The 15596-nt window shown below is 48.0% G+C and overlaps 1 protein-coding gene across 2 annotated transcripts in view; it reads right to left on the minus strand.

Annotated features, from left to right (window-relative positions):
* KDM8 (lysine demethylase 8) overlaps positions 1 to 15596 on the minus strand; it is a 30432-nt gene that overhangs the window by 6802 nt on the left and 8034 nt on the right. The window contains exons 2-6 of one of the 2 annotated variants that reach the window (XM_073361589.1): positions 13817 to 14424; positions 12121 to 12287; positions 10177 to 10309; positions 8701 to 8742; positions 144 to 293 (exon numbers count right to left, since the gene is read on the minus strand). In XM_073361589.1, the coding sequence (XP_073217690.1) occupies positions 144 to 293; positions 8701 to 8742; positions 10177 to 10309; positions 12121 to 12287; positions 13817 to 14353 (1029 nt within the window). In that variant the 5' untranslated portion in view covers positions 14354 to 14424. The remainder of the gene's footprint in view (positions 1 to 143; positions 294 to 8700; positions 8743 to 10176; positions 10310 to 12120; positions 12288 to 13816; positions 14425 to 15596) is intronic. The other variant, XM_073361590.1, reaches the window with a different exon arrangement.

Here is a 15596-nt window from a genome sequence, read left to right on the forward strand (position 1 = left end):
AGAGACATGATAAACTATTCACACATGCCACTCTTATCAATCGAGCCTTCAGCTACCCTCATCTCTAGTACTTATGTATGTTCTAGCTGTATTGTTAAAGTTACACTTGGGTTATACAGTCATTAAAAAAACAGAGTACAGACCTGGACTAATAAATTTTGCTGTGGATCTTGATGAAGAGGTGAGATGGTTCCCTCTGGGCCAAACCAAGCATTAATGGTGATGTCATCTTCTTCCCCTTCCCCCAGGCTGCAGTAATCAGGGATGCAAATATCCTGCTTCAGTTCTGGGATCTACTCCCAGTAACCAACAACAATGCAGAAATTAAATTAATTTCACCAAATGAAATTAACAGGCAGCAGGTTTAAAACAAACAAAAGGAAGTATTTCTTCACAGTCAGCCTGTGGAACTCTTTGCCAGAGGATGCTGTGAAGGCCAAGACTATAACAGGGTTCAAAAAAGAACTAAGTTAGTCCATCAACAGCTATTAGCCAAGATGGGGCAGGGATGGTGTCCCTAGCCTCTGTTTAGGCCAGGAGCTGGTACTGGATGGCAGTGGATGGATCACTTGATGATTGCCAATTCTATTAATTCCCTCTGGGGCTCCTGGCATTGTGAAGACAGGATACTGGCTAGATGGACCTTAGGTCTGATCCAGGGTGGCCCTTCTTAGGTTCTTATGTAAAAGTACACAATGAAAGCGTGCATGGGCTGACGCGCAGAGCAGTGTAAATATGGACGGCCTATCCAGAATAGAAGACCAGGCCTCTCAAGGTGCGGACAATGGCACTCAGATCAATACAATGGAGAGAAGTGAGACAGCCCATGTAAATCATATTTCCAAAATTATAAACCAGCTGGTTAAATAAACCACAAAGGTTGGGTTGTTCAACAGAGTCATCAGAAGAGTAGGGCCACGATCTGTAGGAAATGTCCCCAAACTACTGTACTGTAAAGCTAAAATCTATGGGAATTTTTTTAATTCTGCAGAGAAATTTTCTTCTTTAGCAGTTAAACTCAAAACACAGTAAGAAACCCTAATGAAAATATTGTTTTATTTGTGAATTGACTATGCTAATACCATGCTGATCAAGTTCTTTATTAAAATCTTTTGCATCTTAATAGAACTCTGAAATAAAATTAACATATTTAATCTACTCTTTTCAGTTATAATTAAATAGCAACAATAAAAAAAAATCCTTTTTCCTTCTTCCCCTGTTCCCACCTCCTCCCTCTGGCATAATTGTTAGAAGTGTCTTTACTCATGGGCTGAGACCTGCTCACTAGTTATTTGAATAGCGATAGCATGCAAAGGCTGCACTCAGGATCAAGATACCATGCTGCTTGGCACTGTACAGACACAGACAGTGTTCCTGGCCAGAGAGCTTACAATGTAAGTGGAGACATGAGAAGATGAAGGAAGCCAAAATAGAGGAGGTAGAGGAAACGGTGGAATGAGAATTACAAGAATGAGTCAGAATAGTGGTAATGCATGTGTCTTGGCATAGGAGCAGATTGCTCTTGACCTATGAAATTAATCCCTTCTCCCCATCCTTCAGTCTGACCCTGACGTCACCCCAGCATACACCCCTCACCAGACAAATCTCCCTTCTAGCTAACTGGAAGGAAGGTTCAGAAGTAACTGCAGAAGTGGAGAGAAGAACAGTTTACTTTCTGAAGATGGGTAGAGAGTAGGGACAGGAGCCCCTAGAAGTGGGGCCACAGTCACTGGAGTTTCAGAAGCGGATTCAGCTGTCCTGCAGTGGTGACAATGATCACGGACATGGGATCAGCAACAGAAAGTGATCCCTGGCTTACTTTAAATCAATACACAATCTAGAGTCATTCCAACTCTCTTGTCTCGTCTCGCCAAGAGCAGGGAAAGATCATTGTAAAGGAGACTAGCACGGGGGGTCGCTAGGTGACACTACTGCAGACGGCTACCCGTGCTGTGTATCTGAACGCACAGGGAGGAGATGAAGAAATGAAGCCTGCTGCCTACTGTGCTGTGGCTGAACCGACTGCTTGCAGACTGTTCCCTGCCCAAACTTCCGACAGGGTTATTTCCTGGGGGCAGAACTGCTGCTCCAGTTACATCCGCACACACACAAGCGACATGACATGGTCACAAAGCATTACAAAGACTGGATTTTCTCACTACTGCAAAGGTACCAGCATGCTAATCAGGATGGATCCAGGGTAGAGTTACAGACCCTCCCTATCCCTTCAAGTTACGGTGTAGGTGGGAAATCCTAAAACATTATGGAGGAGAATACAGAGTCTCCTTCCAACTAACAGTGTCCAGGCTGCAACTGAGATTCTCAGTATGACCAATGTGCTGGCGGAAAGCTGACAGGTGCAGAGGACCACATGGTTTGGACAGAGACCTTCCTTAGTGGAGGATTTATTAAAGGGGATACTCTATATCTTAATAAAGAGGATGGGATAGAAGTTGATAAAAAGTACAGTTAGATCTGAAGAAAACCAGTCAAAGGACAAAGAGTCCCATTCAATTACATTACATGAAGGCAAACAACTAAATATCGAAACGTTTTATAAATACTCGTAAATAAATGCTACAAGTCTAAGTATCAAGACGTGTGAACTTGAGTGCCTGGTTTAAATGAGGATATTGATGTAACAGGCATCACACAAACTTGGTGCAACGATGACAATCAATGGGACACAATATACAGAAATGACAGAATAGGTTGCACTGGTGTGGGTGGTGGCGCTATATGTGAAAGAAAGTAGAGTCAAAAAATCTTAAATGAATCAAACTGTGCCACATAATCTCTAGGGGTAGGAATTCCACGCTTGAATAGTAAGAGTATAGCAGTAGGAATATACTACTGACCACCTGACCAGGATGGTGATTGTGAAATCACCAGGGAGATTAGAGAGGCTATAAAAACAGAAACCCCAATAATAATGGGGGATTTAAACTATTCTTATATTGTCACCTTAGGAAGGGATGCAGAGATAAACTTTTTAGATGCCATTAATGACTACTTCTTGGAGCAGCCAGTCCTATAACTCAGCAGGGGAGAGGCAATTCTTGATTTAGCCTTAAGTGGAACACAGGGTCTGGTCCAAAAGCTGAATATACTTGAACCGCTTGGTAACAGTGACCATAATGTAATCAAATGTAATATCCTTGCAGGGAGGAAATACCAAAGAAACATACTAACTTCAAAAAGGGGATTTACACAAAAATGAAGACGCTAGTTAAATGGAAATTAAAAGGAACAGTCACAAGACTGAAATGCCTGCCAACTACACAGAAACTATTTAAAAACACCATAACTGAGGCTCAAACTAAATATATAACCCTGCCCCTCCCAAACCCCCCCCCACCATCAAGACGACCCAAAAAATGTCACCCTGGCTACACAGCAGAGTGATAGAGGCAGTTAGAGACAAAAAGGTGTTCTTTAAAAATTGTAAGTCAAATCCTACTGAGGAAAATAGAAAGGAGCATAAACTCTGGCAAATCAAGTGTAGAGGTATAATCAGGCATGCCAAAAAAGAATTTGAAGAGCAACTGGCAAAAAATGCAAGAACCAACAGCAAACACTTTTTGTAAGTTCATGAGAAGCAGGAAGCCTGCCAAACAATCAATGGGGCCACTGGACGATCAAGGTGCTAAAGGAGTACTCCAGGAAGATAAGGCCCTTGTGGAGAAGTAAAATGAATTCTTTGCAACAGTATTCACTGCAAAGGATGGGGTCCCTATTGAGTGTGGGTTGTAGTTGTCTGATGATACCCCACATGGTTTCCAGCGTGGGGTGGTAGGGAACAACTAGGGGTGTTCAGTCCGAGGGCGTTTTATTTCTGTATTGAAGCAGGTTCTCTCAGGGTATTTGTGTGGCCTGTTCCACTTTTTGTTTTTGTGTTGGACGGCTGTCATCATGGATGTCATTTCCTTATATGCCAACATCCCTCACAATGACAGCATTGCTGCCTGCCTCAAACATTTACAAGACAATGGACAACACTCAAAGATCCACCCCAAACACATAGCCAAACTCATCCATTTCAGCCTCACCCAGAACCATTTTACATTCAACAACAAACATTTTGTCCATACCGTTGGAACAGCCATGGGTACTAGGATGGCTCCGAAATATGCCAACCTCTTCATGGGCCACCTTGAAGAAGAATTTCTGGACAAATTGGGGCCGGTTTTGTTCAATATCTTCATAAATGATCTGAAGGATGGTGTGGATTGCACTCTCAGCAAATTTGTTGATGATTCTAAACTAGGAGTGGCAGATACGGTGGCAGGTAGGGATAGGATACAGAGGGACCTAGACAAATTGGAGGATTGGGCCAAAAGAAATCTGATGAGGTTCAACAAGGATAAGTGCAGGGTCTTGCACCTAGGATGGAAGAACCCAATGCACCGCTACAGACTAGGGACCGAATGGCTCGGCAGCAGTTCTGCAGAAAAGGACCTAGGGGTGACAGTGGACGAGAAGCTGGATATGAGTCAACAGTGTGCCCTTGTTGCCAAGAAGGCCAATGGCATTTTGGGATGTATAAGTAGGGGCATAGCGAGCAGATCGAGGGACGTGATCGTTCCCCTCTATTCGACATTGGTGAGGCCTCATCTGGAGTACTGTGTCCAGTTTTGGGCCCCACACTACAAGAAGGATGTGGAAAAATTGGTGAGAGTCCCTTCCAACCCTGATATTCTATGATTCTATGAAATGCACCACGAAACCAATGATATATCTGAGATACATCCATGATATTTTCATCCTCTGGACACATGACTTAAACTCCCTCATAGATTTCCACCACAACTTCAACAACCACCACCCATCCATCAGACTCTCTCTGGAACACTTCCACACTATCAACTTCCTGGACACTATGATTAGCTTTAATAATGGAATCCTATAGATAACCATATACAAGAACATAAGGATGGCTCTACTGGGTCAGACCAAAGGTCCATCTAGCCCAGTATCCTGTCTTCCCACAGTGGCCAGTGCCAGGTGCCCCAGAGGGAATGAACACAACAGGGAATCATCAAGTGATCCATCCCCTGTCACCCATTCCCAGCTTCTGGGAAACGGAGGCTAGGGACACCATTCCTGCCCATCCTAGCTAATAGACATTGATGGACCTAGAGATAAACCAAAAAAACCACTGGATCACCCCACATACCTTCACAGATCCAGTAAAAAGAAAAGGAGTACTTGTGGCACCTTAGAGACTAACGGATTTATTAGAGCATAAGCTTTCGTGAGCTACAGCTCACTTCATCGGATGCATCGGAACTGTAGCTCACGTAAGCTTATGCTCTAATAAATTTGTTAGTCTCTAACGTGGCACAAGTACTCCTTTTCTTTTTGTGAATACAGACTAACATGGCTGCTACTCTGAAACAGATCCAGTAATCACTCCAAACACACCAAGAAATCTGTTATCTACAGCCAGACACTCAGATACCACGGAATATGCTCTGAGGAGAATGTCTGGGATACACATCTTAACACACTCAAAACCACCTTCACCAAACAAGGACACTCAACCAGAGAAGTAGATCACATCATGGAATGGGCCACCCAAATACCCTGAGAGAACCTGCTTCAGTACAGAAATAAAAACCCCTCTGAACACACACCCCTATTTGTCACCTACCACCCCACACTGGAACTCATTCTGGATATCATCAAACAACTACAACCCATACTCGATGAGGACCCCATCCTCAAAGAAATCTTTCCTGAACCCCCTCTTCTGGCCTTGCACCCCCCAACCTCTCCAAATTCATCATCAGATGCAAGCTCCCCACAGAGAAGGACACACCAAATCAAAGCAGCACCAGACCCTGCCACAACAACAGATGCAAAACCTGCAGACATATCTCAATTGCTACAATGATCAAGACCCCTCCCAACACATCATTCAAGATCCATGGATCTGATACACGCCCCCACAAGCTCCAGGGCACTAAATGCTCCCAAAACAATAAACCAGACAATCACTGCGCTCTCGACTGAACTCACAGGAAAATGATAAAAGACAAAACCACCCTATCACCTGTGGGTGAACACTTTTCACAAAGGGATCATTCTGTATCTTATCTCTCAGTCTTCAGCCTCAAAGGAAACCTGCACAACACCTCCTAAAGATGAGCCTGGGAGCTTAAATTCATTACTCTGCGAGACACCAAAAATCATGGACTGACAGAGACACTGGATTTATGGCTTATTACAACAATCTGTAACCCGCTAGCCCCCTCTTTTTGTCCTATGACTGCAGAGGTGTTAACAAGCCACTCTACCCTAAGTAGTCCCTTATAACAGGGGTTCTCAACCTTTCTCTTTCTAAGGCCTCCCCAACGTGCTATAAAGATTACATGGCCCGTCTGTGTTTTTCTGCATGTAAAAGCAAGGGCCAGTGTTAAGGGGTAGCAAGCAGGGCATTTGCCTGGGGTCCCACGCTACAGGGGGCCCTGTGAAGCTAAGTTGCTCAGGCTTCAGCTTCAACCCCCGATGGTGGGGCTTTGGCTTTCTGCCCTGGGTCCCCAGCAAGTGTATCATAGAATAGCAGGGTTGGAAGGGACCTCAGGAGGTCATCTAGTCCAACCCCCTGCTCAAAGCAAGACCGATCCCCAATTAAATCATCCCAGCAAGGGCTTTGTCAAACCTGACCTTAAAAACTTCTAAGGAAGGAGATTCCACCACCTCCCTAGGTAACGCATTCCAGTGTTTCACCACCCTCCTAATGAAAAAGTTTTTCCTAATATCCAACCTAAATCTCCCCCACTGCAACTTGAGACCATTACTCTTTGTTCTGTCATCTGCTACCACTGAGAACAGTCTAGAGCCATCCTCTTTGGAACCCCCTTTCAGGTAGCTGAAAGCAGCTATCAAATCCCCCCTCATTCTTCTCTTCCGCTGACTAAACATCCCCAGTTCCCTCAGCCTCTCCTCATAAGTCATGTGTTCCAGTCCCCTAATCATTTTTGTTGCCCTCCGTGGACTCTTTCCAATTTTTCCACATCCTCCTGTAGTGTGGGGCCCAAAACTGGACACAGTACTCCAGATGAGGCCTCACCAGTGTCGAATAGAGGGGAACGATCATGTCCCTCGATCTGCTGGCAGTGCCCCTACTTATACATCCCAAAATGTCATTGGCCTTCTTGGCAACAAGGGCACACTGCTGACTCATATCCAGCTTCTCGTCCACTGTAACCCATAGGTCCTTTTCTGCAGAACTGCTGCCGAGCCATTCAGTCACTAGTCTGTAGCGGTGCATTGGATTCTTCTGTCCTAAGTGCAGGACTCCGCACTTGTCCTTGTTGAACCTCGTCAGATTTCTTTTGGCCCAATCCTCCAATTTGTCTAGGTCCCTCTGTATGCTATCCCTACCTTCCAGCGTATCTACCTCTCCTCCCAGTTTAGTGTCCTCTGCAAACTTGCTGAGGGTGCAATCCACGCCATCCTCCAGATCATTTATGAAGATATTGAACAAAACCGGCCCCAGGACCGACCCTTGGGGCACTCCTCTTGATACCGGCTGCCAACTAGACATAGAGCCATTGGTCACTACCCGTTGAGCCCGACAATCTAGCCAGCTTTCTATCCACCTTATAGTCCATTCATCCAGCCCATACCTCTTTAACTTGCAGGCAAGAATACTGTGGGATTACTGTGTAATGCTGGCCCGGCTTGGCAGACACCCTGAAACCAGTGGGGCCCGGACTCCTGGTTGAGAACCACTGCCTTACAGCATGTGCTAGCTATTTATGCTAAACAATCTGTCCCACCTTGCATTTTGCTCTGATGCCAGGAGTTCCTTTGCCAGACCTGAACAAGAGCTCTGTGTGGCTCGAAAGTGTGTCTCTCTAAGGCCAGGTCTACACTACCATTTACTTCAGTACAACATATCACTCAGGGGCATGGGCAGCAGGTATAATAGGCCAGGGAAGTCTCTGCCTTCCATGGCGCTGCTGCAGCCACCAGACCTCTGGCTGCGGGGTTCTGGGGGGAAGCTTTTGATTGATTGTGCCCCATGCAGGTTCAGGGGTGGCTGAGCAGGCAGTATGAGCTATTCAGCTTCCCAGGTTCATCAGTGACCTCCCTGGAGTCCAGGGAGGTCACTGATGAACCCAGAAAGATGAATAGCTCATACTGCCTGCTCAGCCACCGTTGAACCTGCATGGGGCATATCAAAAGCTTCTTCTGGAATAGAGAGACACTTTTCCCCAGGCGGCTTGGGCTCTGGGCTGGGGAGGCGCATCGCGGCTGCAGCTGGCCTGGGATTCCTCCAGGCAGGCGTGGGGAGACCTAAGGGCTTTGGTCAGCCTGGGGCTCCTCTGGCTGAGGCAGGTGAGGTAGTGGGTCTTGGGGCTCTGGCTGCGGGCAGAAGGGGTGGAGCCGGTGTTGGGGTGTGAATAAGCCACCCCCCTGAGCAACCTAAGTTACACCGACCTAAGTGCCAGTGTGGACAGCGCTATGTCGGCAGGACAGCTATTGCCTCTCACGGAAGTGGATTTATTATGCTGACGGGAGAGGTCTCTCCCGTTGGCAAGCGTCGTCACCAGACATGCTACAGCGGTGTAGTTGTGCTGATGTAGCGCTTTTAGTGTAGACTAGCCCTCACCAACAGAAGCTGACCCAGTAAAAGACACTGCCTTGTCTCTACAGCAAGCTGAAAAAAATATTCATTTTTAGATTTACCTGATCAAAAAGCTGATGCTGGGCAAGGTATCCAATGCTATTCTGAAATTACAGGAGAGAGAAAGAGAATGAATAATGATTTATAGGGTCTGGCTTCACATTTATGGAAGTTACTTATAAATAAAGTCAATTACTGGCATAATTTATTCCAAAATGCTCGAGTCAACTGAATAATAACTGACTATTTTGGCTGTAAATGCTCCTTTTGCTGGAGATATGATGCCATGTGGTCCTGCCAGCTCAGAGACTTCTGATCCTGATGCTTGTGCCACAGTGCAGGGATGTTTAGTATCTAACCTGATGTCCCATTTCTTCATATCCCTTGTTACAGGTTGCAGTGAAATTGGATCTTATGAGATCTCACAAAGCACCAGAATCAATTAGAGGAACAGTACTGGTGACTATGGGGCTTGGTCTGAGGCTCCTGGCCTTCATTAGGCTGGGTCAGGCCAGGGGGATATAGTCACCATCTGGGATAGAATGACTGCTCCAGACATGGAGAGCAAAAAAAGGGAAGAAATGGTGAGAAATTTTCTAGAGTCCTTGTTCCACCTGTAACAGAAGCTTCAGAGCGGCGATCTGTGTAATAGCAGAATGTGGCCTCTACAGCTCCACACCCATGTTATCTGTAATATCAGTGAATACAACCAAGGGGGGAGTTTGTTTTCGAGTCATACTAACATCCCTACAGTTTCAGTGAGTCGCATACAAGACTCATGGGAAAGTGGAGGAGCAAATATGCTGCAAAGAGCACAAAGAACAGTCATGGGATGAGTCTCCTGATGGAATCTGTGCAACGATCAAAACCAGAAAGCCTCTAAAATCCCCTCTATGGCCAGGGATTCACCCTTTAAACAGGCAAAGTTTTAGATTGTTCATTGATAGTCTCATTGATAGTCACACACAGATCAATAAAAATGTAACATGGGGCTTCCCAGAAGAGGGGTGATCTTAAGTCACCTGCTCAATGCCTAGAAAAGCTCCTAAAATTCCAGTTGCTGCACATTAACATCTAGATAAGGAGAAAGTGAGTCAGTGGTGCAAAGTGGGGCGCTTCCAATTCCTGAATTTCAGGCACCATGACTCACATAAGGCAGCTGTCCCCAAATTTTTTACCTTGCGCCCCTCTTTACCCCTGTCCACCCCCCTTCCTCCCCCTGTAATGGACAGAGGTAAGAAGGCTGAGGCTGGACCCACAGCTGGGGACAGGGGCGAGGCCTCGGAAGGGCATGGGGCTGGCAGTCGGGGCCAGCAGCTGCGTGGCGCTCCCTGCCCCCAACATGGGGGCTATCCTCGACCCCAAACGTCCCTCCATGCTCCCCTAGGGGGCGTACTGCACAGTTTGGGACCTCTGGTGTAAGGTATTGTGCAAGCAGCTCTCTGTTCTAATATTCTTTGCCAAGTGGGTCTAAGACAGAATTCCCCAGTCCAATACCAGACTTTGTCTGGAGATAAAACAACGTGGAAGTAACAGACCTTGTTCACGATATATTGATCAATGAAGTCATTGACAATCATGAGTGTCTGAGACCATTCCTCATCGGTATACCGGGAACCCACTTCTACAGGGACTGTGCGGCAGCCGGCGATTTGACGGAGATAATCCAGACTAGAAGAAAGTAGGTTCCATTATTTTCAATCTTTGCTCTAACATTTTCATTATTTTTCCTGGTTTGGATGTCAGATGGGAAATCCATTTTCTGAGAGGGTTTTGTGAACAAAGAACATTAGCGTCACAGAGCAGCTGCCTTTGTCCTTTGCCCTGACTAAGAAGATTATGGAAACATCCTGAGCACTCCAGTGGAGAATTTACCTGAGGGCACGGGCAGCGGGTGAACCGCAGGCTGGGAGAGGCTAGCCCCTAGCTGGCCCCACCCTCCCCTGCGGCCCCAGTCCCCTTCCCCAACCAGAGCCCCCCTGCCCCAAGCACCAGGTGGGCAACGCGTGGACCCCGCCTGCCTCTGAGTGCAGGGCGGGTAGGCAGCGCACAGTCCCCCCAAGTGCAGGGAAGGCGGGCACCCCCCCCGAGCGCAGGGTGGGCGGCACATGGCCCCTCCCAGTCCCAACCACAGAGTGGGCACCCCAGTGCTTCCAGCCCCCATGTCCCCAGTGCTGGGTGGCCCCAGCAGCACTGACGAGGATTAGCCTGTCTGGGCTGGGGCCAAGGGGGAAAGGGCAAGTGGGAGGGGGCTTCGGAGATAAGTGTGGGTGGGGCCATGCGGGGCTGTTTGTGGGGGGCACAGCAGTCCCCAGCCTATTGGATGCGGCGCTCGTGCCTGATGGGTGTCTCAGGAAGTATTGTTTACATGCCATTTGCCAGAAAGAGTATCCCTAAGAGGAGAGGTGGAAGCTGCATTGCTTGGAATATTATTATTATTTTCTATTTACACAGCACCTGAAGTCTGGTAGGCGATTTACAAGACTAATATGCAGAGAAAGCCTCTGCTCTCAAAAGCCAGCCAACCAGAGAGACCGAGGATGCAAGCAGCAAAGGAATGAGCAGTGAGGTTTGTATGCATCTTAATACCACAATTTTTCTTCAGTTAAAAAACCCCTATTTCCTATTTGAAAACATCTTTGAGAAGAGAAAAAGGGTTTATAAAAGTACTGAGTGAATAATGAACCATAATTTATTCAATGAACATAGCTTCTATTGTGCTTGTGGAATAGCAGCAAGCAGGTGAGGGTTTCCTCAAATTCATTTGAGAGTTTTTTGTAAATTTATTTTACTCTATAGATTAATCATGTGCTTTTGGCTACAAATATTCATTACACAATATTGAAATTTTAGGTGCATTGCTTAGTTGAATGTTAAGGTAAGTCACATGATATCATTAGGCTGAGCCTGCAAGCACTTCCAGTGTTAATATTTGTGCTTGTAAATGAAAAATTTCATTTCCAATAATTCTTGGACATGCAACTTTGAAATTCACTTTCATCAAATATTTCTCAGTAAATCTTGATTGTGTGAATGCTTGCAGAAAGAAGAGACGTGGCTGAGGCAAATTCAAATAAATAACCATGAGAATCTTTGGCAATATATGCCCAGCTCTGATATATAGCACTAGAAAATGCATCAAAGAGAGGTTCCCTGCATTGGCTTCCGAAAAGATGGCATGGATGACAAACCAGCTCTCTTCCAACATCTGATTTCTATTATTCTATCATTAGCAAAGCAAATCTATTAGGATGCAAGTTTCTGAACTGGATCTGTTGCACCCAAGTTCTATTAGCAATGAAAAATATTTCAGAAGTAGAGCAAATTATGCAGCAAGATGATGCTCCTAGCAGGAATCACTGGAACTGGCATTTCATACCTTACAGAGGCATACATTGTTCTGGGCTTAGTTAACTGGTGCAGAAAACATGCTTGCTTAATCAGGGCAAGAGATGATGCCGTTTTTAAGCTCTTGTCCTCACCTCCATTTCTTCATACATGGCCAGTGGTCAACAATACCCTCCAGGATGACAGGCTTTTGTGGAATCATATAATTTTCTCTGAAATGCTCTAGAGAAGGGCAGTGAAGCCGTGGAATAACTTCTTCTGATTTTACTGATGGAATGGTAGTGTGGTCATTCCGGATTTTCTGAAACACAGGGATTTTTTAGCACAACAAAGTAACCTGCCCTTTACTACATCAGAAAACATGTATGTTAAAAAACAGTGTTACTCTCTCCCAGCAAAGGAGATGCTGAAATCACTTGAATTGAGGGTGTAACATAAACAGGGAAAAGCGCCATCAACCTGTGGAACTTCTTGCCAGAGGATGTTGTGAAGGCCAAGACTACAACAGGATTCAAAAAAGAACTAGATAAATTCATGGAGGATAGGTCCATCAATGGCTATTAGCCAGGATGGACAGGGATGTGTTTCTAGCCTGTTTGCCAGAAGCTGGGAATGGGCGACAGGGGATGGATCACTTGATGATTCCCTGTCTGTTTTTTCCCTCTGGGGCACCTGGCATTGGCCACTACTGGAAGGCAGGATACTGGGTTAGATGGACCTTTGCTCTGACCCAGTATGGCTGTTCTTATGTTCCTAAGCAGAACGGGGATAAAATCCTCAGCACTCCTCCAACCTGCAAAGACTTCCCAAAATGCCCAGCAGTCTAAAGTAAAACTGCTCTTATGTCCTAAGCGCATATGGATGGAGAAGCCAGATTTACAGCTTCCCTCAGACATACTAGTGAGTGTGGGGGGAAGCTGACCTCTCCTTTGTATTGCCTGCCCTGCCTCTTTGTGTTGCATGTCAATGGAACAGCCTACAGCGTCTCACAAAAATCTCACAATTAGTAGTGGTGGACTGACTTATGGAGGCTGGAATCATCAGTTCTTTTCTCGGCAGCAGGATATGGAATAGGAACAAAAGCAGAAAAGGAAGAGAGATTTCAGCGGGTCACCAAATTAAAAAAAAGTAAAATGAACAGGAAATTCTCCAAGCTGCACTGAGAGCTGCTGCAAGTGGCAGCTCTTATAGTGTATCAAAGTAGTTCTGTGTATGCAGAAAGAGTGATTTTGTGAATCCCAGGATGGGGAACCTAGAGACACTTTTTCCTGTCTTTGCCACTGACTCACTGCGTGACCTCTGGCACATCACATATCCATTTTACAGATGGAGAAACTGAGGCACAGAATGGTGATGATTCTCATTTATAGGGCCTGCAAGGATCAATTCATTCATGTTTGGAAGATCTTTTGACTGAGATCCTTGAATGGAAGGTACCACAAAAGTGTGATAGAGGCCTCCCATTAATTGGGAAACCAGAGGATGATATAAGCAAGAAGTAGATAAAAAATGGGACAGAATACCTTTAGATCTGCAAATAAACTGAGAAAACAGGATGAAAAGTTCCATGTAAACAAACAAAAACAAAAAAAGAGGAATGATTGCATAAAAGCATCATCTTCTGCCTCTGTAAAGCTCATCTCATTTGTATTGCCTGAGATCTCTGCTTTTACCCAAGAACGAGAGAGACCCAGTTACATGATTTACCCCCCAAGGTCAGTGGCTTCTTGACCCAGCCTGGATTTTGGGATCTAGTTATTTGCTGGAATACCAGTTCCCATTCTCTCTGTATGTAATACAGTGGTGGACAAGAACATTGAGAACTGCTACCTTTCTACGTGACTCCTTTGTGTCTTCTTCAGCAGACCGTTTCCCATACGTTAGATGCTTCTGAAGGACATTAATTATCCTAACCAGGATGTTATCCAATATGGATGCTCCCATCAGCAGTCCCATGTCACAGACCCGAATGGCATCTGCTATGGTGCCTTGCTCACTGCACATACACAGCACTTTGAAAAGGCAGCCATAAGAATAGACTCGTCGCCAGTCCTTGTCCACATCTCTCCAAGTCCCAATATTAAGCTTTTCCCAAGAGTAATCTATTATTATTTCACTGACTTGTAAGCAGGTTTCCCTTGTGCCTCCAGAGCACAGGCTTCCAGCTCCATAGAGAAGGTCTCTAGCTTGCTGGAGCAGTGAGATGACACTTTCCTCCACTTTCTCGCTGAAGTCCAGTTTCAGGTCTTTCTTAGTGCTGGGCAGCAATGCCCTGACGTCTGCCCACAGGGCATTCCCTGCTGAGACCTGATCTGCAGCAGGGCTGGAGCTCCTGGCTCGGCCCTCAGGGGAGCTGGGTTGTGACATGAGAACCCCTAGGGGCTGACTACGCTCCTGGCCAGCTAGGAGTAAGGGCTGGTTCCCTGGCCCGCCAGCTCCTGTAAGCAAACACAGATGTTACTTGTGAGCAGAGCCAAAGGGGCCCAATGTGGAAGCCAGGCAGTCACAGTGCCACACTGAGAGCTCCTCCCCCCATGCACCCCTCCTTGCCCCATGCACCCCTCCCTCTAAGAGTGCCACCCCCTCACCCCTAGAGCACCCCATCCCCCATGCACCTCTCCCTTCAAGAGAGTCCCACGCACCCCTCGCCCCAAGATCACCCCTCCTCGCCTGACCCACCCCCCCTCTAAGAGTGTCAGCCCTCGCCCCTAGAGCGCTCCTCCCCCATGCACCCCTCTCCCCTAGAGCGCCCCTCCTCGCCCCAGGCACCCCTCGCCCTGAGAGAGCCCCTCCTCGCCCCAGGCACCCCTCGCCCCTACAGCGCCCCTCCCTCATGCACCCCTCGCCCCGAGAGTGCCCCTCCTCGCCCCAGGCACCACTCGCCCCGAGAGCGCCCCTCCCCCATGCACCCCTGGCCCCTAGAGCGCCCCTCCTCGCCCCAGGCACCCCTCGCCCCTACAGCGCCCCTCCTCGCCCCAGGCACCCCTTGCCCCCAGAGTGCCCCTCCTCGCCCCAGGCACTCCTCGCCCCCAGAGTGCCCCTTACCCCCAGAGCGCCCCTCCCCCATACACCCCTCGCCCCGAGAGCGCCCCTCCTCGCCCCATGCGCCCCTCCCCCATGCACACCTCGCCCCCAGAGCGCCCCTCCTCGCCCCATGCACCCCTCGCCCCGAGAGCGCCCCTCCTCGCCCCAGGCACCCCTCGTCCCCAGAGCGCCCCTCCTCGCCCCATGCGCCCCTCGCCCCCAGAGCGCCCCTCCTCGCCCCATGCGCCCCTCGCCCTCACAGCGCCCCTCCTCCATGCACCCCTTGCCCTGAGAGCACCCCTCCTCGCCCCATATACCCCTCCCCCCATGAGCGCTCCTCCCCCATACACCCCTCGCCCCGAGAGCGCCCCTCCCTCATACACCCCTCGCCCCGAGAGCGCCCCTCCTCGCCCCAGGCACCACTCGCCCCGAGAGCGCCCCTCCTCGCCCCAGGCACCCCTCGCCCCTACAGCGCCCCTCCTCGCCCCAGGCACCTCTCGCCCCTACAGCGCCCCTCCCTCATGCACCCCTCGCCCCGAGAGCGCCCCTCCTTGCCCCAGGCACCACTCGCCCCGAGAGCGCCCCT

Source organism: Lepidochelys kempii, chromosome 10, assembly GCF_965140265.1.
Source record: "Lepidochelys kempii isolate rLepKem1 chromosome 10, rLepKem1.hap2, whole genome shotgun sequence".
NCBI classification, from domain to species: Eukaryota; Metazoa; Chordata; order Testudines; family Cheloniidae; genus Lepidochelys; species Lepidochelys kempii.